Genomic DNA, 27,482 nt, shown 5'->3' on the forward strand with positions numbered 1-27,482 from the left:
AAGTAATTATCGCAGTAGAATATGCTCCATCAGTTTAAATTATCAGTCCAATAAGTTTAAGTCTAGAACTTTTTATCAGCTAAAAGATGTGAAAGTCAGGCTGAGTTTGCTGTCTAAATATTGTTAAATATCTTTTCCCAGATAAAATAATTAGGCAGTTTTACTGATCAGAAGATGACTGATCATGCCCTGGCCCATGTTGCTCAGTAGTTAAAGCATTGGCCCACCCACACTAAAGAGTTGAGGTTTGATTGCAGGTCAAGGGCAAGTACTTGGGTTTGAGGTTCCTCCCCAGCCCAGTCAGGGAGCATTTGGGAGACAACCAATCAATGTGTGTCTCTCACATCTCTCTCTCTCTCCCTTCCTCTCTCCCTCCCTCTCTCCCTCCTTCCCACTTTAAAGAAAGAAAGAAAGAAAGAAAGAAAGAAAGAAAGAAAGAAAGAAAGAAAGGAGAAAAGAAAGGAAGGAAGGAAGGAAGGAAGGAAGGAAGGAAGGAAGGAAGGAAGGAAGGAAGGAAGGAAGGAAAGAAAAAAATCCTCTGATGAGGATTAACAAAAAAAAAAGAATTAGAAGAAGAAAATAAAAATAAAAAAATGAAGACGATGACTGCTCACAATGCTTTATTTTTTTTTAATTCAAAAGTTCTGTTACTTTTTTTAAAAAGTACTAACAGATAAACAGTTAAGTATAGTTGCAGTGCTATACCAGTTCAATTTGTATATAAAGCAGAAATGTTAAGAATCAGGTATCACAACAAATTTCTAAAAAAATAAGATTGGGTTGTGAAAATGAGTCGCCATAGAACAGTCAAGTTTTTTTGAGGGGCTGGGGGGAGAGGGATTAATGAAGTAGGTAAATAGTAAAAGAGTTAAATGTGGATTGGCAAATGAAGCTGGGGACTCAATTTACATTTGTTGAGTAAAAATAATACTACAGGCTGATAACTTTGCAACTCTATAAATTAGGTATACTTCATTTTAAAATATGGAAACAAAGGTCTAGACATCATGATCACTTAAGAAGCCCTTGTTAATTCTGTTATATTAGTGTTTTTTTAAGTCCAAGTTGCAACCTAGCAAATTATGTGGGTTATTACCAGCATTATTTTTAAATGACATATAAGAGAAAAGAAACAGATTGGAGAGAGAGCAAGATTTTGAAAACCTATTTTAAGAAATAATGACTGAAAACTTCCCCTACCTGCTGAAAGAAATAGATACACAAGTCCAGGAAGTACAGAGAGCCCCAAACAAGAGGAATCCAAAGAGGCCCACACCAAGACACATCATAATTAAAATGCCAAGGATTAAACACAAAGAGAGAAGCTTAAATGCAGCAAGAGAAAAGCAGTCAGTTCCTACAAGGGAGCGCCCATAGGACTGTCAGCTGATTTCTCAACAGAAACTTTGCAGGCCAGAAGGGAGTGGCAAGAAATATTCAAAGTGATGAACAGCAAGGACATACAATCAAGATTACTCTACCCAGCAAAGCCATCATTTAGAATTGAAGGCCAGATAAAGAGATTCACAAGTAAGAAAAAGCTAAAGGAGTTTGTCACCATGAAATGTTGAAAGGTAATCTTTAGGAAATGGAAGAAGAAAAAGTTTAAAAATATGAAAAATAAAATGGCAATAAATACATATCTATCAACACTTGAATCTAAAAATCAAAATAAACTGGCAAGAAATCTAATGAACAAAATAAAGTGGTGAATAAAATAGAACCAGAGGCATGGGAACATGGAACAGACTGATGAATTTCAGGGAGAAAGGGGGAGGGGAGACAGAAAGAGATTAATCAAAGATCTTACCTATGGACACAGACAAAAGGGTGGTGAAGGCCTGGGGTGTGGTGGGAACTGGGTGGAGGGGGCAATGGGGATAAAAAAAGACGGACATCTGTAATACTCTCAACAATATAGATTTGGAGGTGAGGAAAGAATAGATTCAAATAGGAAAAAAATCATTGCACATAGTAAAGATAAGAACTGGAAAGACCTATTTGTTCTTATTCTTTGATGTCAGATTCCAACTTGGCTCAAGTTGGATGTGGTTATCTAAGGAAAACAAATATGTAAACAATATATACTATATACAAGACATTACGGTGGGTGTGTTGAGTAAAAATACATATACGGTTAAAGTTCCTGTTTTCAAGAAAGTGATATAGTCTATAGACGCAGTGGTTCTCAGCTTTCTGGTCCTTTAAATACAGTTCCTCATGTTGTGACCCAACCATAAAATTATTTTCGTTGCTACTTCATAACTGTAATGTTGCTACTGTTATGAATCGTAATGTAAATATCTAATATGCAGGATGGTCTTAGGCGACCCCTGTGAAAGGGTCGTTCAACCGCCAAAGGGGTCACAACCCACAGGTTGAGAACCGCTGGTAGAGGAAGAGCAGATAGAGGGGGGACACCCTAGATATACAGAGGAAATCATGATTACATAAAACAGGGTCCTTGATCACCATGTGGGTTCTGAAAGCCCTCCTAGATTAAGTGTTTTATATCTCGAGTCTGGAAGCATAAGTACAAGATTTAGAAAAACTTAAAAAGTTGGTACTGAGAGTGGAAAACATCATTTGATAAAATATCACCTTCTGTGTGAAACTACTGTAGTCCTAAATTATTCATGTAAAAGTATGAAGCAAAGGAGTCTCTGAAGCAGAGACTGAGGCACTTACCTGGGGAGCTTTTTGTGCCTGGAGGAATATGGATTTTTATCCTGAAGGCTACAGTGAGACAATAAAGCATTTTAAGCATGACAATGATAAGGTCCAATTTATATATTTTTTAAAAATTGTTCAGGCCACTATATAGGTTATAGTTTTAGGATGCCAAGACTTGAGGTAAAAGGCTATTGTTGTCCAAACCAGAGGTGATTGAGAGATTATACTAAATTGGTAGTCAGTCACAAGAAAGAGAAGGGAACAGCTTCAAATAACACTTAGAAGATAATATATGAAGGACAGTGATAATTGACTAGTTGTGGGGAGTAAGAAAGAGAGGAATTTGGTCTTGGAGAAGAAGTGATTTTAAAAAGTATTACAGGGATCCCAACATGGGGGCTGGCCAGATGGTAGTGAAAGAGAAAGTGAGAGTGAGTAAAAGAGTGAGAGGGGAGTGTGTGGACATGTATGGTGTGTGTGTGTGGGAGGGGGCAGTTAGCTCTCACAAGAATCTCAGGGCTGGTGGATCAGGCTCTCCTGGACAGGGAGCCCCTGCTATGGTCACAGGCACTCCCTGGATGGCAGGGCTCTGGCACAGAAACCACGCCATCATGAAGGGGGAAGCAGCAGAGACCAGGAGCACAGCCTCATCACCACCCAGACTGGCCTTGGACACTACCCCAACATGCACAGTGTGCCACTCACCAGCCATAACTTGCAAGGGACTTTTGCCGTGCCCCTACAGTGAGTCGCACACCAGCTGGCTTGGGACATCACAGGAAGTCATACACCAGAGGAACTGTGTGCATGCCCAGGCTGAGGAACCAGATCTATGGGGGAAGGGAGTATAACTCAGAACAGAGACAATAAAGGTGTGAAACTCAAGGCAACCCAGCCTCTGGGCTAAGTAGTCCATGGCCACTGGACTACTAGGGCCTTCAACCTCTTGGACCTCAATCAGGTTGCCCAGGGACAGTGACTCACATGTACCTGCCCTAGAGAAGCTTCCAGGAGACCTAGGATAGATATACCAAGGGACAAGATTCAACAACATCAGAGAAAAATCCAGCAAAACCCAATCTTACTGGCAGCAAGTCAGAGAAGAGATCCTTCCCACAAACAGGACATCTGCAATCAGGTGGGCAGTAGAACACACCCACCATATTTTCTGAAAGCTAAACAATACCTCCCGCTCCTAAAGCCCTGCCAGAAACAGACTTTTGAGGGATTAAGATTGACAGCTGGCTGAAAGGTAAAGGAGGGCAGAGGTGAAGCTCAGGGAGCCAAGGGAACATTGCTGAACCAGGCTTGAGCCACATGAGGCTAACAAGGCTATTTTCAAGGGCAGATTCACCTCTCCTGCTTGTGGCCAAGGCCTGTGGAGACAGACACAAGTATTGGATCAGTTGATCAATAGATTGCCTGGAGCAGCAAGCAGCACATCCACAACAGCTTGCATGATGAGGTCAGAAATGAGTCACATAATCAGACAACATGTGAGGAGATTCCATATAAGAAAGGGAAAATAACATTCAAGATCCAGCTACATCAGGAGAACACAAATAACTCAAGTAGAGGGCTCTCCTAGAACACCCAGCTCAGGCGATCTGAGAGACTGCACCACTGGGTCCCACAAAACACCTTCTACATAGGACCACCCCCCAAAAAATCTGGGTGGCATAGCAGTTTGATCTAAGACATAGAAAAAATACAAAGGGAAAGCAAAAATGGAGAGACAAAGAAACAATCCCCAAAGACGGGGGGTGGGGGGGTGGGGGGGGGGTGGAATCGCCAGAAAAGCAACTAAATGAAATGGAGGCATGTAACCTGTCAGACAAAGAATTCAAAGTTAAAAAAAAATGCTCAAAGTCTATTATTAGTTAATGTAAAGTGCTTTAACAATACTAAGCTAAACCCACTCTTTCTTATGTCAAATTGTTCTTGTATGTCTTATGTTTACTCTGTAGTATAAGTTCTTTGTGGCTGAAATCCATGATTTTTACTTACTGTATTCTTTCTTGGTGCCCAAGACAGTGAATATTTTTTTTGTTGACTACATGAATGAATGAATGCTGAGTTAAATATGCCTAAGCATTTAATTTACAAAGAGGAAACAACTTACTTATTCAGTAAAATATGGCAGTTATAAAATTTGCTATTTAAAAATAAATAGTATGCATGTGATACAGCTAGAATAACCAATTACATTATAACTCTCATTGGTTCTCAGCATATTTTTAAATTTATGCTTTCTCTAAAATTCAGTCTTTCATATTTTTAAATAACAATTTGAAATAAATTCCAGAAAAATATAAAACATGTAATCTGTTTTAAGTGAGCTTTTTACTATGACATATACGTGCAACAATGGTGTAATTTTCTATATTCACTTCCATAAAAACAGATTGCATGCTATGTGACAGATATTGTGTTATATGAAGAAGATAATGCTGTCTTCAAGTGGCTTATGCCAACTGGGAGAAACAGACTTCTAAACATATGTATTCAAGGTATTATAAATGCTGCAAGTAAAGAGGTTCCCAGGAAATTATGGAAACCTATAGGCAAGGCACTTAGTCCAAACAAGGGTTGCAAAGACATAGTCCTCATTGTCTAATAGATTTAAATCAGAGATTTAAATTTAAACCTCTGGTTTATTCACTCAGCTAGTCTAGTAAGAATTTACTCTTCTCCATCATTAAATGATATCCTAGGACTATAAAAGTATCAGTACTCCTCCAGAAAGTGAAAAATGTATTCCATATGCTAACTAAATGTGACATAACTAGAAACACAAATGTCAACTGACTCACCTATTGAATCAAAAGACAGAACAAATGATCACATAAAACTCTCTTATTAGTATGTTTTTGTGCTAGAAAATAATTCAGTAATATTTTACTTAGACTATATATGCTTTGTAAGCTTTCTCTTTTATAGTTATTCATTGCCTTTGTTGAATATGCACTACTTTTGTTGGTTTATCTGTTCTGCAAACATATTGAAAATCATAAATGGTAGTATCAGATTGTCTCTCAGTATTTAAAAAAAATATTTATACCCTAGCTGGTTTGGCTCAGTGGATAGAGTGTCGGCTTGCGGACTGAAAGGTCCTGAGTTCAATTCCAGTCAAGGACACATGCCTGGGTTTTGAGCTCGATCCCCAGTAGGGGGTGTGCAGGAGGCAGCCAATCAATGAGTCTCTCTTATCATTGATGTTTCCATCTCCCTCTTCCTCTCCCTTCCTCTCTGAAATTAATAAAAATATATTTAAAATATATATTTATTATAAACACATTAAATAATGTGTAATTTTAGGGGTTAGTGCAAAATAGATGTTCTACCATGATTAACATATTTTGTTAAAATGCAGTCTTCAAAGGCTTTCTGTCTCTGTTTCAGACTGTTGTATGTTGAGTTTTACCAAAGATTGGTTTACTCAGATCTGAAAAGATTAATGTACCTTGTTAAGCACCTGTCTCATTTTTTACAGTAATAATGTGAGGAAACTGGTACACTCGGGATGATTAGCTATTGTTAATCTCAGTCTAAGGATGGATTATGTTTAAGAAGTCACCAACAGGCACAAAGAGGCAATTTCTTCAGCACTGTGAGCTTTGTAGTATAAAATTTTGGTTTATAGAATGTTTATAATAGTTTTGGGTGTGTGCGTGCACGCACGTGTGTGTGTGTGTGTGTGTGTGTGTCTGTGTGTGTGTGAATTAAGGGAAGCGGGAATAATGCTAAAAGTTAAATTCATAATTTTTGAAGTATGTATTCTAATAGTTGGTCAGGTGATATTTTCCTAATTTAAGCAAAATGATTCTATAACTATTTTTAAGCAAGAAAATTTTTTGAAAATTTCAGAGGATCACATAATGTATTTGGACCATTATCAATATTCTTTGCATATAAGAAAAGAGTCACTGTCTGGAGATTGCATAACTGTATTTTTTTTCCTTAAAGCATTTTATTTTATTTATATAGTTATTATTTTTGACATATCATTGCTTTATTTTTGTTTTTTATAATTTATCTTTATTGTTGAAACCTTAAAGCATTTTAAATGTTTGAAACCCAGGGAACTATACTGAATTATAGCCATCTAAGATTTCAGCAGCATTTTCCCCTTAACTTCCCTCTCTCCCAGGCACAAACACAAACACCTCTGTTTTCTTAATGCCTAATAAAGCTTTCCTGGGATTCCAAAATAAAGTTCCAACTTTCTCATATACTTCACTAATTAAAGTTATTTTGAGGTTAAAGCATTATATTCTTTTAATTCTATGGGGAAAATAATATAAGTTCAAAGTAATAATAAATAGTTTAGGTATGTGTAACTTACTTTGGCTGTGAGTTATTTTCCTACAAAATTTATCACTGTAAAAATAATTATAAAAATTTACTTCCCTATATTTTTGTCTGAATATTTTTTGGAATATTCTTTCACACTAAAAATAAAAGATTTCCAATGTTATTTCTTCTAAATAATGTCAAGATTTTAAGTTTACTAATTTTACAAAGATTAGTCCATGTTTATATCCTAAAATAATAATCTATTACATGTTCTAAAAACAAATTGAACATATGGTTTCAAAGTAATTGAGGTTGGGGAAAATCCATATTTTGTTAATATTAAACTAAATTTAGAAAATATTCAAGCGATTCTAAAATACATTATAACTCATGTACACTATTTTTTGCCAATTTAAAGTCATCAATTACTTGTAAGGATGCCAGTTTTAATTAACTTCAATTCCTTGTTCCTATACCAGTATATAGGGTGGGGCAAAAGTAAGTTTACAGTTTTGAGTAGGAGAAACAGTGTTTATTCTTGTGTTATTATTTATTAATTAGTGTATTATTAATCCATATGAACAATTATCAATCCATTCCTTTTTGTTCTTTATATTGAAAATTTAATTGCCATAAATTGCCTTTTTAAAATTTATCTTTATTGTTGAAAGTATTACAGATGTCCACTTTCCCCCCCCATTGACCGCCTCCACTCTTCACCCATCCCCCCCTTCCCTAAGCCTTCACTACACTATTGTCTCTGTCTATGGTTTATACATATAAGGTCTTTGGTTAATCTCTTCCCGCCTCAGTCCCCTCAGCCATCCCTCAGAGATTCCTCAGTCTGTTCCATGCTTCTATGTCTCTGGATCTATTTTGTTCATCAGTTTATTTTGTTCATTAGATTACACATATGAGGAGATCATGTGATACTTGTCTTTCTCTGACTGGCTTATTTCACTTAGCATAATACTCTCCAGGTCTCTCCATGCTGTGTCAAAGGGTAAGAGATCCTTTTTTTTTTTTTTTTTTTTCCAAAGATGCATAGTATTCCATGGTGTAAATGTATCCCAGTTGTTGTTTTTTAATTCATTCATCTACTGATGAGCACTTGGGCTATATCCAGACCTTCTCTATTGTAAACTGCATTGCTATGAATATAGGGGTGCTTATATTCTTTCTGATTAGTGTTTTGGGTTTCTTAAGATATATTCCTAGAAGTGGAGTCACTGGGCTGTTCCATATTTAATTTTTTGAGGAATATTTTTAGTGGCTGCACCAGTCTGCATTTCCACCAGCAATGTACTAGGGTTCCCTTTTCTCCACATCCTTCCCAGCATTTGTGGTTTGTTGATGGTAGTTGGCCAAGAGACATATGGAAAAATGCTCAAAGTCACTAATCATCAGAGAGATGCAAATTAAAATGACAATGAGGTATCACCTCACACCTGTCAGAATAAATTGCCTTTTAATTGCTAGAATGCTATTGACTCCTCCTCCCCCAAAATGATTAATTCCTGGTGTATGAGAAAAAAGGAAGCAGCCCCTGACCTTTGGAAAGTGGGCTGGCCCTTAAAACGGAGGCCTTGGTATTGTTGAGAGTTGGCCTGGAGCTCATAGCTAGACCATGGTGCTCTCCTTTTGGACACAGCCTCACAGAACACCAACATCAGACAAGGTCACGTGATGATGATGTGAGGCTAAAACAACCAGACAAAAACAAGTTCATTCCCCATACTACCTAAATATTGAACATCTCTTCTGGCTAATAATATGAATGACTGCTACTTCTTTGCCATTTGCAGCTGCCTTGATCTAGTTCTCCCTCCCTTTAGATAAGATTTATTAAGACACCCAATCATAATTATCCCTGACAGAGTCCAATCCAGAATAAAGTCCTGCTTCCTTCCTTGAACCCTTCCCAAAATCATTTAACCAAAGCCCAAATTCTATAGGAAGTCCTTCAAACATCCACTTGCTAAGTCACACCATTTCCTATGTCTCCCTTGTTGCAACAAGCAACAAATCCAATTTTTTCAATTATAGATGTGTTTCTGATGGTCTTTGGGCAAGAGGATATTCTCACATTCATAGCCGAAAATTGTGAATATTGAACTATAAATTTTATGTAAAATAACTTTGTAAACTATAAAGTTCTATTAAAAAGTTGATGTATTAAGATTTCTAGGCTTAGAATTTTGTTTTCAGTAAATTCATCCAAACCCATGAATGTTTTTTTTTTAACATTCTACTTTTAAAATATATTTCATGAATAGTTCCCTTCTCAAATATAAAACATATGTTATTTTCTACTCTAGGTTTACAACCTCAGCGAATTAAAGACTATGGCTCTAAAGAGAATTTATTATTTTAAAAATTCTTTCACTATGTTTGGGAATTAACCTTTGTTTTAATTCAGATTTTAAATTAGCATTAAAATGAAAAGTTATATCCCTCTCCTTCTTTCAAAAATAGTAATGGATCAAGATTTCTTAAACATTATATTCCCAATTTAAAAATGTAAATGATTTTTCTTTTTCTTTAATTACCACTTTAGATGACACAGCTTTAAAGTATTATAGGCATCAATAAGGGGAGGAGGTTTTGTCCCATCCATTTCTTTAATCGTACTTTATTATTTGTCACTCATATGCATTGTATTTTATCCTTTTATTGCTATAGTAGTGATTGGATTGAATATATCTACATTATATTTTTAAAATATATTTTATTGATTTTTTACAGAGTGAAAGGGAAAAGGATAGAGAGTTAGAAACATTGATGAGAGAGAAACATTGATCATCTGCCTCCTGCACACTCCCTATTGGAGATGTGCCTGCAACCAAGGTACATGCCCTTGACTAGAATCGAACCTGGGACCCTTCAATCCTCAGGCTGACGCTCTATCCACTGAGCCAAACTGCTTACGGCTACATCATATTTTGATAACATTATATTTTATCCTTTTATTGCTATAGCAGTGATTGGATTGAATATATCTACATTCAGGTCCCAACTCACTACACTAATCAAATTAGAGGTTAAATTTTTACCAGTTTATCTTCTAGAATAGAACCTGCTGGATCACCATTGCTCTTGCTTCCAGAGATGCTGCCCCATTTTAACTTTTTTTTTTAAAAAGGGATCGAGACTTTCAAATACCCACATCTTCCAGATGGAAGGTCTACTGGTTTGTGATTGTTCCTTATGTAAATATCTTAATATGAGATCCCTAAAATGAGGCTCTCCCAAAAGGGATTAATGTATAATCCCCTCTCTCTATTGCTGTAGTGGATTAACTCTGTATTCTCTCTGTGACTGGTTTGCTTCCTGAAGGCTACAACAAAAAGCCTTGGTGCTCCTTAAACATGGAATTGGAAGTGTAATTGAATACTAGTATTTCCAAAGGACAAGGGTAAAAATGACACACAAAGCTGAGTATTTTATGACGTGACTTTCTTAAAGAAGGACCCGTTTGAAGCCCTTTTATAAACCCCCATCAAACAGCAATTCAATAGAATAAGATTGGAGTAAAATCAAAAGGTAGTGCAGTGTCCTTTCAGAAACACAAAGAAACATGTAGAGAAAATGTGTTACCTGTTAAAAGTTTACAGAACTGTATTTGAAATTCATAATATATTTCAGTAAATCAGTGTGTATGGTTTTCATAATGTGTTTCATGATATATTTTCAATTTTTCCAATTTAATTGTTTGGATCTGTTGAATTACTTTTTAAGAGAAAGAAGCACTTTGCCATTTTTTATGTTTTTGACCATTCTTGGACTCCAATTGCCAGAAAGCTCTATTAAACCAGAAATCACTATCCTTCTGTGTTTAGAATAAGGACTTTCCTGAGGTTTTATTTAGCAAGGCCCAACGATGAATAAGAAGATATTTTGTTTCTGATGTGAATCACATCACCTTCTTTCTCACCTTGTCCTAAACAAGATTAAACATGGGTTTCTCCAGAAGGGGAATCAAAGAGTGGCATCCAAAGAAGTCCTGGTAGTTTAAGGGTTAAGGGAGCCGGTTGGATGCCCCGGCTTTGGGGATTTTGAGCTAGGCTTGGGAGGCTGGGGCGCCTCTGAGCGCCCAACAGACCCTCCAATGAACACAAAGGAGGGTCTGGGGAATAGAAACCCAAATCCACTTGTAATCATACAAGAGATTCAGGCATAATTACTTGAGCAACCTAGATTAAGATTGATGAGTCTTTAAAGTGGCGCTTCAGATCGACCGCTTTGCCCTTTGGAAAGAAAAACCTCAGGGAGCCAAGGTGGACCCCTGACTCCGCTGGCTCTGAAGCGGAAGCTGCAGGCCCGAGACCCCAGCCAGGCTCTTTTCGGGCTCCAAGCGGGAAAGAAAGCAGTAAAATAAACGAAAGGGTTTAGTGTTCGTCTGACCAGGCAGGCAGTCACGGTCCAGGGTGTGTAGACTGACACTGACACAGTTTGCTTCACATCCACCCCTTTTTAAGCGCGAGGGAAGCCGGCCTAGTCCTCTCCGTGCCTCTGGCGACAGAAAGGCCGGCTTTGTGAGGCTGGTGGCGAATTCCTGGTACTTGTCCCCGGAGCGCGGTCAGCTCCACGGCCCGCGCCCCCCTCCCGCGCTGCTCGCGTGGCTGTACGAGCTGCTCCGCGAGGAGCCGCCGCGAAGGGCCCTGACCTCAGTGTCCACAGGGGACCCTCCTTTTTATCGCTGCTTTGCTGTTATTGTGACTCCTTTGACTAAAATGCAAGTGAGGGGGGAATGGAAAGGAATGCAATGCGTCCTTGTTACCGAAGAATGGACGTTATTTCTGATTTCCTTGTCTGTAGTCCAGCTAAGAATGTCTCCCCTTCCGGGAATCTTAAACGAACTGCTAAGCAATCCCCTTTTGTAGTATTCTAATATGCGAAATTCTTAATTTTCAATTCTAACTCAGATGGAAGGGATTTGAAGTAAGCACCTTGGTAGACACATTGCCTAAAAATCTTTTGCTGCAGCTTGCTTAATTCCTCTAGTTTAAAAACTTGAGAATTAGAACTTTTCGGCTGTTTTCCTGAGAATCTTTTTGTTCCGATGTCTTAACAATTTCACCATCTTTTGACTGGTTCTCTGTTAGAAAAATCACTGCTATGAGTTTTGGGTTTTTTTCTACATAAGAAATGTATTTAATGTCCGTGTGCGCGCGCGTGTATGAGTACGTGGCACGCCTCGGGCCACCGATGTTAATCCTCCTGCAAGATGCAAACCCGTAGTGCCTTGGACTTTCTATATTACCATCCCGCCGGCTTCACACCTCCCGCACAGCCCTTGGGGAACTCTGCTGCCTAGTTTACGGGGCTTTACTCAAGGACTGTTTCCTTTCAGCCGTGCTGACTGCCTAGGGTTTCGGACAGCCGGGGTCCCCGCTCCGTGCAGAATCGGGCCTGGTAGAGTCCGTACTGCACTTTTTAGTTAATAGCAGCGTCTCACCAACCATGTAGGATTTCTAGGAGGAGGTTGCAAACTCGTTTACTAAGGGTTACTTATTCGGTTCTCTGGCCTATTGGGTTTTTATAAAAAGTATTTATTTCTAGTGTCGTTTTAAGGTAATTTGTGAAAGCTAAGCTGACCTTATCTCGCATGAAAGGAGCTTGCTATATAGTATAAGCACCATCTTTTTGGTGCATCTTTAAAAATAAAAACCTGTGATACCACTCTGGGAGGAAGCCAGAGTCACAGGGACTTAGCCTGACTAGAATGCCCTTGTCTTTCAGGCCCAGTGGTCCTCAGCACGCCTGCCCAGCTCATCGCTCCCGTGGTGGTGGCCAAAGGGACTCTCTCGATCACCACGACAGAAATCTACTTCGAGGTAGATGAGGATGACCCCGCCTTCAAAAAGATCGACTCTAAAGTGAGTTAAAGTGATTAGGCTACAGTACTGGTGGCTTTGTGGGAGGAAGTGTTTTTCAATTTTGCTGGGTTTTAAATGTCAGTGGGGGAGTGGAGCAGATTTCCATCTTTCTCATAGAAAATAAAATGAGTGAAGTAACACATGCTTTATTTTATGGGATTGAAGACTATATTAACGATTTTAAATTCTGTATTACCAGAGCAGGCACATTTTAACAGTCTGTCTGTGAGTGCCTTTGTGTGCATTTGGGTAGATTTGGTAGTTAAGCCAATTGCTCCCAAGTCCCTGTGGTACAGAATCTCAGGCTCTCTGAGAAGACTGGGAAGGGTTTTATGTAATTTCTTAGAGATCACTTTTAATTTCCAAAAATGTAGATTGCAGTGTGAATTATTATTGATTGAAAGGTTATAAGGAAATCGCAGGGAGGGGGTTACATTTAGATATAAATTAATCTCCATTATTACATCCGTTTTTTATTTCCTGAAATAAGAATGGGTTTTACATGTGAATTTAAAAGGAAGAGAAACTGATTCTCTGGAAAGTTTTGACTTAAAATGTGTATATACTAGCACTGGGATGTTTAAAGTTTGTATTCTTCTCTGGGTGTAATGCAGAAAATACACGTTTGGAGGATTTGAAATGCATATTTTATTTGTTTTTTATGTCTTGTTTAGATTTAAAAACCTGAATATTAGGGCAACTCTACACCTCTGCACTTTCTTCTGCAATCAATTTTATTTTTATTTTAACTTGTATGTATGTATAATTTGTAAACTTTTTTTCCTGAGGTTAAGAATTCAAGAACAGAAGTGTCATGCTAGATATTTAAGAATCATTTTACAAAAGTCTTCCTTTAAAGTAGTTTTCAGAGACAATTATTCTAAAATAGTCAAAGACAAATGCTCCCATAGATCCAGAACTTTATCCTTTCTATGTAAATTTTATATAGAAATAAAGCATTATAAAATGCTATTTGTAGAATAGCAATTAAAATTCTAAAATTTACCCCCACTTGAATTAACTAATAACTTTAAGGCCATAGGTGATTAGTTCTTCTCAGCACTTGTTGACTATTAAAATACTCTCTGAAGGATTGTTACAGGACTTTTTTCACTTCTAGATCCAAAAGAATTGAATTTTACAAATAAGTGTAAATATAATATATTTGACTTTAAATAATTTAAAGTTTGTCTTTATGCTTTTATTATTAGCTAGCCCTATAAAGTAAAAAGAAATTTTGTATTTCTGATTAATTTACTCAGCTATTTGAACACTGCATAAAATAAGGTCTGACATTAACTGGTCAGAAATTATCTTTATTTTATTAGCTAGTCTAGTTTTCACTTACAAATTTCAAAATTTTCATTATGATTTTGATTAGTTCATTTCTGTGAGTTAGTCTGATGTTTAACTTAGCAGTCTTCACTAAATTTTTTCTTTATATCATCAAAAATGGCACAGAAATACTAACCTAGAAGAGCAAGCTTTCATGGGTAGATTTAAATTGTGTCTGTCATGGAAAGAAATAGTCTTGTAAGTATGTTAGAAAGTGAGAGTATACTGTTATCTTCTGTAGCTCTACAAAAAACATTGTAATGTTTAAAATATTCAAGTGGGTTCAATATTCAAAATGAAGCATTACATCTTTTCAAAGAAAAACAATTTAAAGTGACACACAACTTTTATTTTACCTCTTTATTAGCTTCTAATTAAATAAAAACCAGCAAGAGAAATTAAAATCTAAATCCCAAAAGTAATTATCCAGTGTATTTTAAGTGCATTTTTCAAATATATAATTCAGATATTCAAGCGTTATTATATACGCTGAATTCAAATTTCTTTGACTATATTTAAATAACATTTCAAGTATATTTATGGAATGTTAGAAATAGAACAAGCAATATATTTGAAACAAAATGTAAACTTTTTAAAGTTCAGATACTTTCAAAGACAGATAAAATATTGGGAGGAAATCTACCTTTAAATGGTATCTTTGTTAGAGGAAAGTGTCTGGAAGTATCCAAAATGGCAATTTAACTTCTGTTCACCAAATCACAAAACACAAACATCCACACTTCAAAGACAATGTGAGATCACAATATTTGTTACAAATAAAAATATACATTACACTTTCCTTCGGATGGCATATCCAAATCGTGTTTACTCACAGACAGATGCACCTAAGTCACCAAGATTGCTATAATCCTTTGATAGTTAGTCAGAGTGTTCCCTGTGGTCTTGCATTACAGCTGGGTTGTTTTCAGGGTGTCATTGTGTACTTTCCAAGAGAATTATGAAATCCTTTGTAAAGAAGTCTCTAATACTTGTGGGTTGGGGTTTTCCTTTATCTGCTTTCCCCACTGTTTTTCTCCCCTTGGAGGGGTGGGTGAGAATGCCTAAGCATTGTATTATTCCTTTTTAAGGAAGAGATTGTTTGCACTGTCAAGTGGTATATTAGGTATCGAACAGGAAGTGTACACTTAATTAGGATTTTGAGAAGACTAGTAACGTTTCGGCTGTTCTCTAAAGTTTTTCCAAACTTTTTGGGTTGGTCAGGATCTCTCTTGCCAGTCGCCACGTTTGTTTGGCAGCGTTCTCTAGCGCCGAGTGAGGTTTGCCTTGAAACAGGTCTAGGTTAGGTAGGAAGTAGTGAGGGCACCGCCGGCACTGCAGACAGGAGATAAGTTGCAGCAAAATGCCGTTGAGCCGATCGCCCAGGCAAGACTCGTCCCAGTCGGACTCCCGGGGATGCTTTTCACACTCATAGGAAACCAGAGTCTTCATGTGGTAATTGTTCAGGGGCTGGCCAGGCAGTTCCAAGTGGCGGTCCCGTAAGGTTTTGAGGATGGACAGGCATTTCTTTCTGCAGCCCCCCATCTGCAGTCTGTTCTCAGCTTCCGCGAATTGCAGCACCCAGGCGTCGCTCTCCGCCGAGCTCTGCTTGCCGGCCAGGGAGTGGCACTCCTTGGACAAGAGATTGAACCCTTCGGCTTTGACCTCCGCCACCCGGTTGGGTCCGGGCCAGGGGATGTGGGGAAGTGGCCAGTGGGCAGCACTCCTCGGCCAGATCCCGGTGCATTTAAATGCAGGGGTGATCTGCACCACGTACCGATCTCGGATTCGCAGTTTCACTTCGCTTGTGTCTGCCACCATCTTTACCACATCCCTGTAGCTACATTTGTCCACTGCTTGAGCCACCAACGTCTGAAACCTGGACCGGATTTTGCGCGCCGAGAGGTAGCCGGAGGCGGTAATGAATTCCACCCAGAGGGACATGCTCCTTTTGCGCCCGTCGCTCAACTTCAGCACCGCGCAGCCGGGCAGCGAGCCGTCATCCACAAAGTTAAAAACCCCCATTTGGTTAAGGTAAAGCACCACCTCAAATTCGGTGGGGGAGATGACCTCCAAGCCCTCATAGCGGTTGTCCATTTCGTTGAGGGAGCTGATAAAGCGGGGCTCCTGCACTTCCACTTCTTTCAGCACGTCGGATACGACTTTGCAGACTTCCCGGATAGTTTTAGCAATGGCAGCTTTCCTGGCTTGGCATTTTTCGTTGTAGTATTTGTTCAGATGGTACACCAGCTTGGCCTGGGCCGCGATCATGTTGGGGCAGAGATCCGGATTGTACACCGGAGTCTCGCAGTAGGCTGTGGGATCCAATGCGGCTGCTAGAGCTGGAGCCAACTTCGTGCAGAAACGGCCCAGCGCTCTCAGAGCGTCTCCAAACCGGTCCGGACGCGCCGCTGCGGGGGTTCTAGTTGCCGCGGTCCCCTCCTTGGGTCTAGGCGCCCAGCGGCTCTTAAAGTGAAACACTGTCCCCCTCCCCCTTTCTCGGCCTCTCTTCCTCTTTTAAAGAATCCTGGTGGGAGAGAAACGCACGGAGAGATCCCCTTCTCAGTTATAAAAACAAAGTTGCGCTGATACCCAGCAAAGCTCTTCAGGAGTCAAAATAAACCCTTTCCGTCTTTATTTACCCTTTCCGAGAGTCATTGTGTGTGCAGGACTGTTAATCAGGTGGAGGAAAAGTGTGCTGAGTGTGTCAGGGGTGAGTGTGCGTGTGTATATGTCAGAAGAAGCTGCTGTCGGTTTGTCTCAGAGCCCAGATGCACTCGTGTGGAAATTATAAAGGCAGGGCCAGGCAGGCTGGCGGCCAATCGCCACTGGGCTCGTCACGACAGCCTCCTTTGGCTCCAGCCAGGCTAATTAATCCCCCTCATGGATATAAGCACAGGAACTAAAGGTAGGAGGCTGCTGCAGGCAGAAACCCACCCAGGCCACCTTGACACAAGAGGAATCTCTAAGCTTTGGTATTACTTGAAGCATACTGACATTCTGAAAAAGACTTGGCCAAGTGGTACTCTTGGTGCTGAAAGCCGTTTGTCTTTTTACCGCTGAAATGCATATACAGGTGTATGAATGGTCATCCATCAATTAGTGGACTAGTTGGGGTTTTCTAAGACAAGAGTCACTAACTTACATTTAGAGGAAGAAGATCATTAATGTCTGTTAATCCTGGAGGTCTTTTAAAATACAAGTTGAAAGTTTGCTCTTTCCTGATTATGCAGGTTGGTTTTCTGGATGTTCCTATATGTTAGAATGATTTTTAAAAATATTATGCAGTGTGTTGGGGCAGATCATGTTGGGGCAGAGATCCGGATTGTATTTGTCCCTCATTTGCAGTTATTGAGAGGGATCCAAAAATTATTGCTAAGTGTGTTAGATATCGTCTACCCCACTTTAAGTTAGAATGTTTTAAAAAATGTTTAGTATACCCCTCCCTCCTCTTTGTACTGTGGTAGGCTTGCCCAACATTACAAGTGGGACACTAAGTTTTGTATGCATTGATAGAAATATTTGAAAAATCAATTACCTCTGTGATGGAGAGATTATTAACATATGGTCATAATGAGCTGTATGTGAAATTCAAGAAAGATAATTGAAATGAGACCCACTGGCAGACAACTTTCCTGAAAATTTGCAGATTTGGGTTTTCTTGCTCATTTTTACAGATGTATAATTAAGGATATATCTCCTCTCTTAAGTGTCCTTAGTGCTGACCTGACAATAGACTTCTAATTTTATATGATTCTGTGTGATTTGATTAAAGGAAAATGATTAAAGATTTTAAAAGAAAATTAATTTACAGTCATCCAGGATTTTTAATTAAATATCATTTTGGAAAAATTAGAAAGAAATAAACATTTCTAAATTTGGAACCTTGAAACAGAGGAGGAAATGGATTTATATAGAATTTTTTTGTGGTACCAATTATGTCCTTAATGTACTAGTAAAGGAAAGAAATACTACTTAGGGTTATTTGGTGGTTTTAAAACCTAGGCAGATTTTTAATCGCCAACCTTTAATTTAGATGCCCTCTCTTCCAAATTAAGAATATTTCCAGCAAAATCCTCTAATGCCTGGTAATAATTTTGTAGGCGCTTTCTTTCAGAACAGCTTTTAACAAGATCTTGTTCAGGGCCCCCAATTTTTACTCAATCTTTTGATTGGGGGAGGGGGGGATGGCAACAGCAGAGCATCACAAAGCCACCTATTATTTACTTTCTCCTTATCCAAGAGTGATACATTCTGATTTAGCTTAAAATAGTACATTAGATTTGGAGCTTAAAGCATTCATCTGCACTATTCCCCGAGAACCTTCTATTCCCTTAGGGACTGGGGTTGGGATCACCGAACGCCCCTCCTCACTTTGCCGGCTTTGCGGGTGAATGCACCTTTTGGCAGTTGGAAGAGGAAGCAAATCTGAGCGGAAGAACCCAAGGCCACTAAGGCAAAGATGTGCGTTGGTCTCTGGGGAAAAGCCACCTCTGTGTTTCATTCAGCGCAAGTCCCCATGTACTTCCCGCTGGTCCCTTCTCTCCCGCTACTCCGCATTCCCGGGCTGTCCTTTCCCCTCTCTGTTCTCAGTCCCATAGGCTTTATTTCTGTAAGCCGTTATTTTAAAACCTTACTTTGTGTGCGGGTTTCTTCAAGTCCGCTGAAAGCCTCTGTCTCTGCCCAGGCACCTCTCAGCCCTGGGCCCACATGTGGTTGAAGCCAAATCGGCGCGTGCTTGTCGCTGGCCGCGGCCCCTGCGCCCTGCGCGCTCCCCCGGGGGTTCAGGCTAGAGTTGCTGGGACCGGACTCACCTCTCCATTTCTTGGGCCACCTGCATATTTCCCTGGTTATCGAGAACCTGACGCATCCTGGGCCGTTCCGGGGACCGTGGCAGGGCCGTCCAGTCGGGTCTAACGCGAAGGGCGGGAGGGCGGCCGGCGGGCCTTGCTGCAGCCAAGCGCGCAGGTGGCGCATCTTTGGGGCGCACTGTGAGGCTTAATTGGGTTAAAGCAGCTAAACACTGAAGCACTTTGTGCAAACTAATTGGTGTAACCGGGGCCTTTTCCTAACGCTTTGCACTTTGAAAAAGAAAATGGATGTTGAGAAAAGGACTAAGAAACGCGTTAATTCTCCAGTGTTCCACGAAAGTGAAGTCCTTCCGTTTCAAGGACACCGGGAGTGTTTACTGATCTGCTTCCTATAGCACCCTGCTTCGCCCAGGGCACTGACAGTGATTTACATAACATAGGACTCACCCACCCGCCATAATCTCTGTGGGTAAACTGTAATACTCCAGTGCAAGTACTGCTTGTTGCTGCATCACACTGATTTTCTATTACACCGAACATGTGAAATGAATTGCTTTCTGTATCTGAACCTTTCCAAAGATCTCATAAACCTCTCAACTATTGAAGGGAAAATCAAACTGTTCTGAGGAGTGTGCTTTCTATCCCTTACTTCTCCTTTTTATTGAAATAACGTATTGAGAGGAACTTAAAAAATATAGTATATTTTAGGTATAATTTAGCCTTTTTTAAATCAAGGTTTTGGAGTTAGATTTGTTTTATGGGAGTAACTTAACTATTGTATAGTAAAAAAATTTTTTGAAATGTCATTTGCCCTATTGAACTACTTACTTCAAATGATTACTTAATACATGGAGATAGCTTAAAATCAATTTATTTACGTATATGAAAACTTGATAAAACAATTTGAATGACACCAGCCTTATATGTTTTTACTATGAATAAAACCTTGTGTGTCCCATGCTTTAGGATATGTGTTAATTGTTTTCATTGGTATGCTATGCAGGCATGTTTGACATGAGCTAATAATAGAATGATAATTGAAGAAAACTGACCTAATTGAAGGGGGGAGGGAGGAATCAAGAGTCTCATGATTTAATGAAAATCTGAGATGCTTACATTTGAATGGTATTTGGAATTTTAAGGACTAACCAATTCGATTTTTTTTTTTTCCATTTCATTTACCTAGTTTACTAGGCAGCCTTGATTTAAAAGATACCACTTAGGAAAAAAAGTCCAAAGCAGTCACAAGCTCACCATTATCATAAATTTTGGTACTTATTAATGAATATAAAACAATCAAATACTGTGATTTTTAACAATTCAAAGCATTCAAAATAACAATGGCAAAATATATTTTCTTAAGTGCTATTTCCTAGGTAACTTATCCCCATTTTAGACCTGCTTATATTACTGGATAAACAAAGTAATGCAAAAATAGTCACCTTATTAGAGTTAAAGAAAAAGTCTATTATGTTGAGAAATGTAGAACTGCAAGGTTTCTGTTTTTAAAAAAAATCTAATTTGAATTACATGTTCATAAATTTAAGCACTTCTGACCTTTCATCTGGAAAAATTTATCTGTTAGAGGATATGCACACACATGTTAAATGTTCACAAAGATATTGTTTTGTGTTTTTTCATTATCTGCTGGTTGCTATTCTGTTCCCAAATATTCATGAATTTAAAGTTTTATTTTTTAATATGTGCTTATTACACTGGGGAGATAAAAAGAATATGAAGTTGAGTTTATTGAATTATTTTTATCCCTGTTGCTGGAGTGGCTTTGAAGGCTCATTGTAAGCATTTGATTTCTACCCACCTCTTCTTCTTCCTTTTTTTTTAATGTACCCAGGCTACTTCATCTGTTTTATTCTGCCAGACACAATATATTTCCTCTTTTTTTTTTTGCACTAGAGAAATTAAAGACAGATATTTGTACAGGGTTTTCTTTATGTGTCACATTAAATAAAGTAAAATAGGGGGAGTTTTTCTGGTAATCTAATTTGATGACATCCATACCTTTTTTCCTAGTGTGACTACTGGTATAATAACATTTGAAACAAAGTAACTCGAGAGCTTCAAAAGTCTCAGTGATTTCTTGAAATAGCTATTTTATGTTTTAATATCAGGTTTATGACAAAGTAAAGCAAAGAATTGAGTTTACTATACAATTTAGACCCTATTTTATTTCTTCAACCAGAGCATCCCGATAATTATGGTTAATTTTTTTTAAAGTATTTCCTTAATTCTTCACTTGAATGATCAATGATCACCCTCAGTTTTCCTCATCCTTATAGTACACAATCAAATAGGTTTGTAGTAGGGAGTACTTTTATTTTTCCTACAGTGTTGCTTAGTAAACATGTTCTTGGTGCTAATAAATGTTGAAAAGAAAATAACTCTGAGATTAAAACTGAAAGTTGGAAGTGTACTTACTTTACAAGAATTTTTACCACCCTTGGATTTACAGATTTGAGCCAATGCTGGATAACTGTCCAAATCTTTTCTTTGGATAGAAAACTAAATTTAGAGCCTGGGTTATTTAGATAATTGTCTCAGTTTCTTAACTTCATTTGCATTAATATGTGCTAATTGCCCTGGGGAGATAAAAAGAATATGAAGTTGAGTTTATTGGATTATGTATCCCAACACAGAGATACAGGATATTTTAAGTTGCATCTATAAACTGAAAAACTTGGGGGTGAGAATTATCAATGAAAATAGTTTCATATTGCTCAAAATAAATATGATCTAACCCTTTCCAAACATATGAGGGTATTGGGGCTAGTCATTCATTGATTATTATGGAGCAAGTGTTGATTCCAAATTCTAATTCTTCATACAGCTTTTAAAGGTAATTTTTATCTTTAGAAACTCTGAAATTAAATTCATATTATTAGATTTTAGTTTATAATTTTTATTTGGATATTCTAAACATATTCTAACAGGATAATTGGGCTCCTGTGATTCTTTCCTATATGAAAATTATGCATTTCATAATCTATAACTAACATACTAGTAGATTTACAGACATTTGCCTGTAAGCCTGCCTCCTTGGCACTTTAGTACAGAGGAGTTTTATTGCACATAGAGAAAACAATGGAAGCACATGCAATTAGGGTTTGCTAATCTGTACATTTGTAGTGGGTCATCCAGGACTACATAGCTCTCATCACTGTACTGTACTATATGTGATTAAGCCACTGAAAATATTCAGCATGACCTTGAGGCTAACGTATGGTATGTAGATAATCAACCTCCAGTGATTGCATGTCTAAAATAACCTTTGCTATTTCTAATTTATAGTTTTGCAGCTTATTTTTTAATTGAACAAAACAATTTCTCTAAACTAGGATTTTCTTTTTTAATGATCAGTAACTGGAGTGATAATAAAAGGATTACTTTAAATAAAAACTATTACCTTTTATCATGTATATTATATGCAATAAAATACTATAAGTGATTTACAGAAAAAAGGAAATTCATTTATAAGTAGAAACTTTCTTTATACCTTTACATGTAAATGTAGAGATTGCAACAATATCTGAGAATAGATCACCTAAATAATATTTCATTTCCACTTATGATTATTTTCACTATTATAATATTTTATTATAATAATGTGTACTACTTCTTAAAAACACAATTTTTCATATAATTACTTGTCAAAAATATCATTACAAATTCTAAGTAGATAATACTTTTAAATCTACATATGTTTATTCATTTTATCTAAACATCTAGATCTAATCAAAGCATAAAGACATAAGGTCTGTAAGATAATATCTAATAAAAAGCTGTGAACCCATTGAAATGAAAAGTATAAAGTAATTTTATTTTTATGTCAAATCTTCTTTTTTATTATTTTAAGTCCATGTCATGAATGTATGATTTGTATACAGCAGTATTTAATCCTATGATTTTTTTTCCATATGAATGTGCCATTTTATGAATTCTGACAAATACATACAACCTTATAGCATTAGTCTGGCACAGATATAGAACATTTCTATTACCATAGGAAAAGTTTCCTCATGCCCTAGTTTATTTTTAATTTGTAATTTTTGTGATTTATTTATAAATGTCTGGGTGTCTTAATATTTTATCAAAAAATCTTTAGACTGTAAAACCTTTATTTATTCCACTAGAATTTATTATTTAATCATGTTTCTAACTTAAGACCAGTTTTAATGAGAGAGCAGCACTGAAGTAGAGGTAGAATATAAAATAATATTCCAGATATACTAACAACAGGTTTACAATTTTCGTTTTACTTAAAATTTGTTTAATTTTAATATATGCGACATTAATGCTTGGTAAAAGATTCTTTGTTCAAAGGAACTGCCAATATTTGTTATGCTAGCATGAATGTATGTATTAGACTTGTGAATATAGTGTACAGTTTGCATGCCGATATGTATTAAGAAATGGGTTTTCATGTAAGTGAGCAACATTGAGACATTTGTAATGATACTAGCTTTATGTCATTAGAGAAATAAATCTCATCTCAACATTTAAATTACATTTTACTTTACATTTTCAGTAAATTAATCTTTTCTTTGAGAGTTGGGAAACAAGGCCAAGAAGTTTACTAGAGCTAATATTAATTAATATACATACATTCTTGGAACATATGTTACTAATTTTGTATAAATATATGTCATGCAAATTTAGATGTTTATAAATACTCCAAAGAATTCTTAAATTTTAGGAGTGTAAACATTTTTATTGATAATAATGCTCTTTTAAGTATTTTGTCTTTTTACAACTTTGAATGGTACAGTAAGTCTCTATTTCTTCCCTCAAGATATACAATTACTTAAATGCTTTCTGTATTATATCTTTATTTGGCAATTATAATAGAAAATTTAATGCAATGCATGCTTACAGGCCTATTAAGAAAGAAGTTATTGCTTTCTTAATAATCTTAAAGCATTTTTAGGAAGTATACTCTTTTTATGGTTTGCAAAATAGCCTGTGCATGCAAATTGTATGTACACACACACACACACATACACACACACACACAGCCCCAGTGTTTCAGACAGTAAAAGATTGAATTGGCCTCTATACATTTGTTATGTTAACCTGTTAAAAGGAAACAGCTACTAAATATGAGGGGTTTTTTTCACCACTAGTTTGTAATATCACATCTGCAAGATTATTTCATAATAACCCTACAGTTCTCAATAATACCTTAAGAAATTACAGCCAAATGGATTTTAAAATAATAATAACTGGACATTTCTACCATATTTATCCAGTCATGTATACTATGACAGTTTTGAATGTCATGAACTTTAAATTGTGAAGTTGAGAAGTTTAAAAATTGCTCGCTATTCTGTCCATAGAAACAAAATTATATTGCTCCATCATCACATACACAATGTTCATGTATATATAAAAACACCTACACTTATTTAAAATCGTTTTCTACTTTTTTGCAAAAGACCACGGTTAAATTTTTTGCAACCTAAACCTGTATTTTATAAGCAAATTGCATAACTCACTAGGATGAAAAAGTGAGGTTTGGGGGGCTTTATTGTTTTTGTTTCTTTTCTAGCAAATTCAGTTCTTCATTTGTTTTGCTCTCCACGCTGCATTAGCACAGTTTTCCCCTGTGTGCATCTGCCAGTGTACAATTTAGCCACGGGCATCTGTAGACCTTGTGGTGATCAGTATTGCAGGCAAAAGCCATATGTGTTTAAATTTTTTAAAAATCTCTTTATTTCATTTGCTGTTTTAACTGGATGGATAACTTTTGTGCCTCAAGACAGAAGAAGAAAAAATACAGAAATAATTAATTGCCTCTATTCTTGAGAGCTTCATTTCCCCCTCCAATATGGAATGCTTGTCAGCTTTCCTGATAAATGACTGCATGTATTTGCATAGATTTTACATTAACACAAAAATTAGTTTTATTTGTGGAAAACTAGTTTACATAATAATATAAGACCTGGTGTTATTGATTATCTTTCCAAGCATTGATGATTTGTAAAGGGATTGTAGGTTCTTATTTTTTAAAGATCTGATCGATCCATTTCTTAATTTAAACTTTCTTTGCTTTAGATAGCTTTGCATTAATAAGATAAACATATTTATAAAATGTTAAAGTTTTTAAAATTATTTTCTGGATATGTCAACCACAACTATTTCAGACCCACAGTGGTTAAAAGATTCTGATTTTAAACTTTTGGCATGGACTATTTTAAAATATTTATTATCAATTATATACACCTCAGAGAGTTGGAATATTGCATCTGTGTGAATGATTTACATTTCATATTCATGCTATCAAAAGGACGGATACTTCATTGGATATGCTTATTCCTGGTGCATTGTTTACAGTCAAATTTAAAGTATATCTGAGAGCTATTCTCTCAATCTTCAATCTGTTTTCTTGAACATATTTAATCCAATCTTGAAGAAAATCACTCTGCTCGAGCTAGTTGGGTGCTGAAAACAACTCTCCCTCTCTAAGTGGCAGGCAGTAGATGTTTATTCATACTATAATCTGGCATCTTGTTGTCTAGAGGCAATCTGCTAATTATGTGCTATCATTGTATTATCCATGTTATGGAAAATCCAAATATGTTCACTGCTATTACTTACATCCCAAATCTTTTCATGAATATACTTGATCCTCAAGAAACACACTACACTTAATGGCATCCTAAACCAGGACTGTCTCTGCCACTTCTTGATTCTGGGACACCCTGGGTGCCAGCTGTCATGGCTCAGCTAATGATGACAAATACCCCCTCTATGCAGATTGCAGAGCTCACAGGCTGCTGTGCAAGACAACCAGATTACCTTTTTTTTCAGATAGTAACTTAACCTTTTAAACTCATGTTGAATGAAGTGATAAGCTATGATAGTTTCAATTTCTGTATCTTTCAAAACTAAAATCAGATCTATATCAAATTACACTGACTCACTTTTTCTAATTTTTTAATTTAGGCCCCACCTGTTCCAAATAAATGATTCTATATATTATTTTTTTAAGACTCTGGATTATTCGAATATAATTATTGTTAAATCAGAACTATATCAAATAACACTGAGTCACTTTTTCTAATTTTTGAATTTTTGTATAGTTAACAATGCTTTCCCCTTGAATGCTGTAATATTCTTAGAGAAACTCTAGGTAAGACATACTTCACAAACACTAGGATATGCATTTGAACTCTGAATAGAACTTAGGTCGTGTGGATTATTGAGAAAATTGTCTAGATTGTTTAAGCCAGAAAATAGGCTGGTAAAAAAATTTGAGGGAAAATGTATCCTTTCTTTATCCTCACCTGAACCTTAGAACCTCTGTTCTCTTGCTATGTGATTGGCCCCTTCTGTTCCAAAGAAATGGTTCTGTATATTATTCCTTTAAGACTCTGGATTATTCCAAAATAACTTAGAGAATAATTGTTGCTAATGATTATTTTTTCTATTTTCAAAAGAGCTTTTGTTTTAAGTTGTTAAATTTTTCTATAGAAATTTGTTTTTGTGTTATGATACATAAACCTTCATGGACTATTCAAAATAAAAATTAACACCATTAATGAATGAACATCATTAAAATGAGGTAATAGTTTACAATTGCAACATTCATCTCATTTACAGAATACTTTTATATGCATTAAAACATTTGATACTTAAAGTAATTTTTTGAGTTGAGAGAAATGGGTGATAAAGAATGAGCATAACTCAATGAGTATTTAATCTCTTTTAATCTTCACAACAAATGCTTGTTCCCATGCATAAATAAAGAGACTGGGGTTTAAAAAGGTTAATTGTCTTAACAAGGGACATACTAGTAATTCCAGAAACAGGTCTGTCTGACTTCGGTTGCTCTTAACACTACAATATCTAAACACATATTATGGAGGTATGTATGTATATGTATGTATGCATGAATGAATGCATGCATGTCCTGTCTGTTCCCAGAAATAATTTTTAGTGACTGGGATATAAGTATTATTCTGAAAAGAAACTATAGACTTAGATTTACATTAATAATATGATTGTTTGATGAGTTGTAAAGACTAAGTTCTTTATAGGAGGCTTTTAATTAAGTAATATTGAGATCCTATTTATACTATGAGTTTTATTTTATGACTAGGGGCCCGGTGCATGAAATTCGTGCACTGGGTGTGTGTGTGTGTGGGGTGGAGTGTCCCTCAGCCCAGCCTGCCCCCTTCTCACATACTGGGAGCCCTCAGGCGTTGACCCCCATCACCCTCCGATCGCCTGATCGGCCCCTTGCTCAGGCCTGACGCCTCCGCCAGAGGTGTCAGGCTTGGACAGGGGACCCCCATCTCCCCCCGATTACTGGCTCTGGCTCCCGCCCAGGCCTGAGGCCTCTGGCCCAGGAATCATGCCTGGGCAGGGGACTCCCATCTCCTTCTGATCGCTTGCTCCACCCCCCGCCCAAGCCTGACGCCTCTGACCCAGGCTTCAGGCCTGGGCAAGGGGACCACCATATCCCCCCAGTCCC

The 27,482-nt window shown here is 37.1% G+C and overlaps 2 protein-coding genes across 2 annotated transcripts in view; one reads left to right on the forward strand and one right to left on the reverse strand.

Annotated features, from left to right (window-relative positions):
• Positions 1–27,482, forward strand: part of NBEA (neurobeachin) — a gene marked incomplete at its 5' end in the record, with an annotated part of 948,936 nt that overhangs the window by 616,640 nt on the left and 304,814 nt on the right. Inside the window, one exon of the mRNA XM_081083035.1 lies at positions 12,712–12,848. Coding sequence (XP_080939161.1) covers positions 12,712–12,848 — 137 coding nt within the window. The remainder of the gene's footprint in view (positions 1–12,711; positions 12,849–27,482) is intronic.
• On the reverse strand, positions 14,477–17,968 carry MAB21L1 (mab-21 like 1). Its single transcript, XM_081083036.1, has one exon. It carries the CDS (start codon positions 16,449–16,451, stop codon positions 15,372–15,374), a length of 1,080 nt encoding a protein of 359 aa, XP_080939162.1. The 5' UTR covers positions 16,452–17,968; the 3' UTR covers positions 14,477–15,371.

This window comes from Myotis nattereri (assembly GCF_964212035.1).
Source record: "Myotis nattereri genome assembly, chromosome: 2".
NCBI lineage: Eukaryota > Metazoa > Chordata > Mammalia > Chiroptera > Vespertilionidae > Myotis > Myotis nattereri.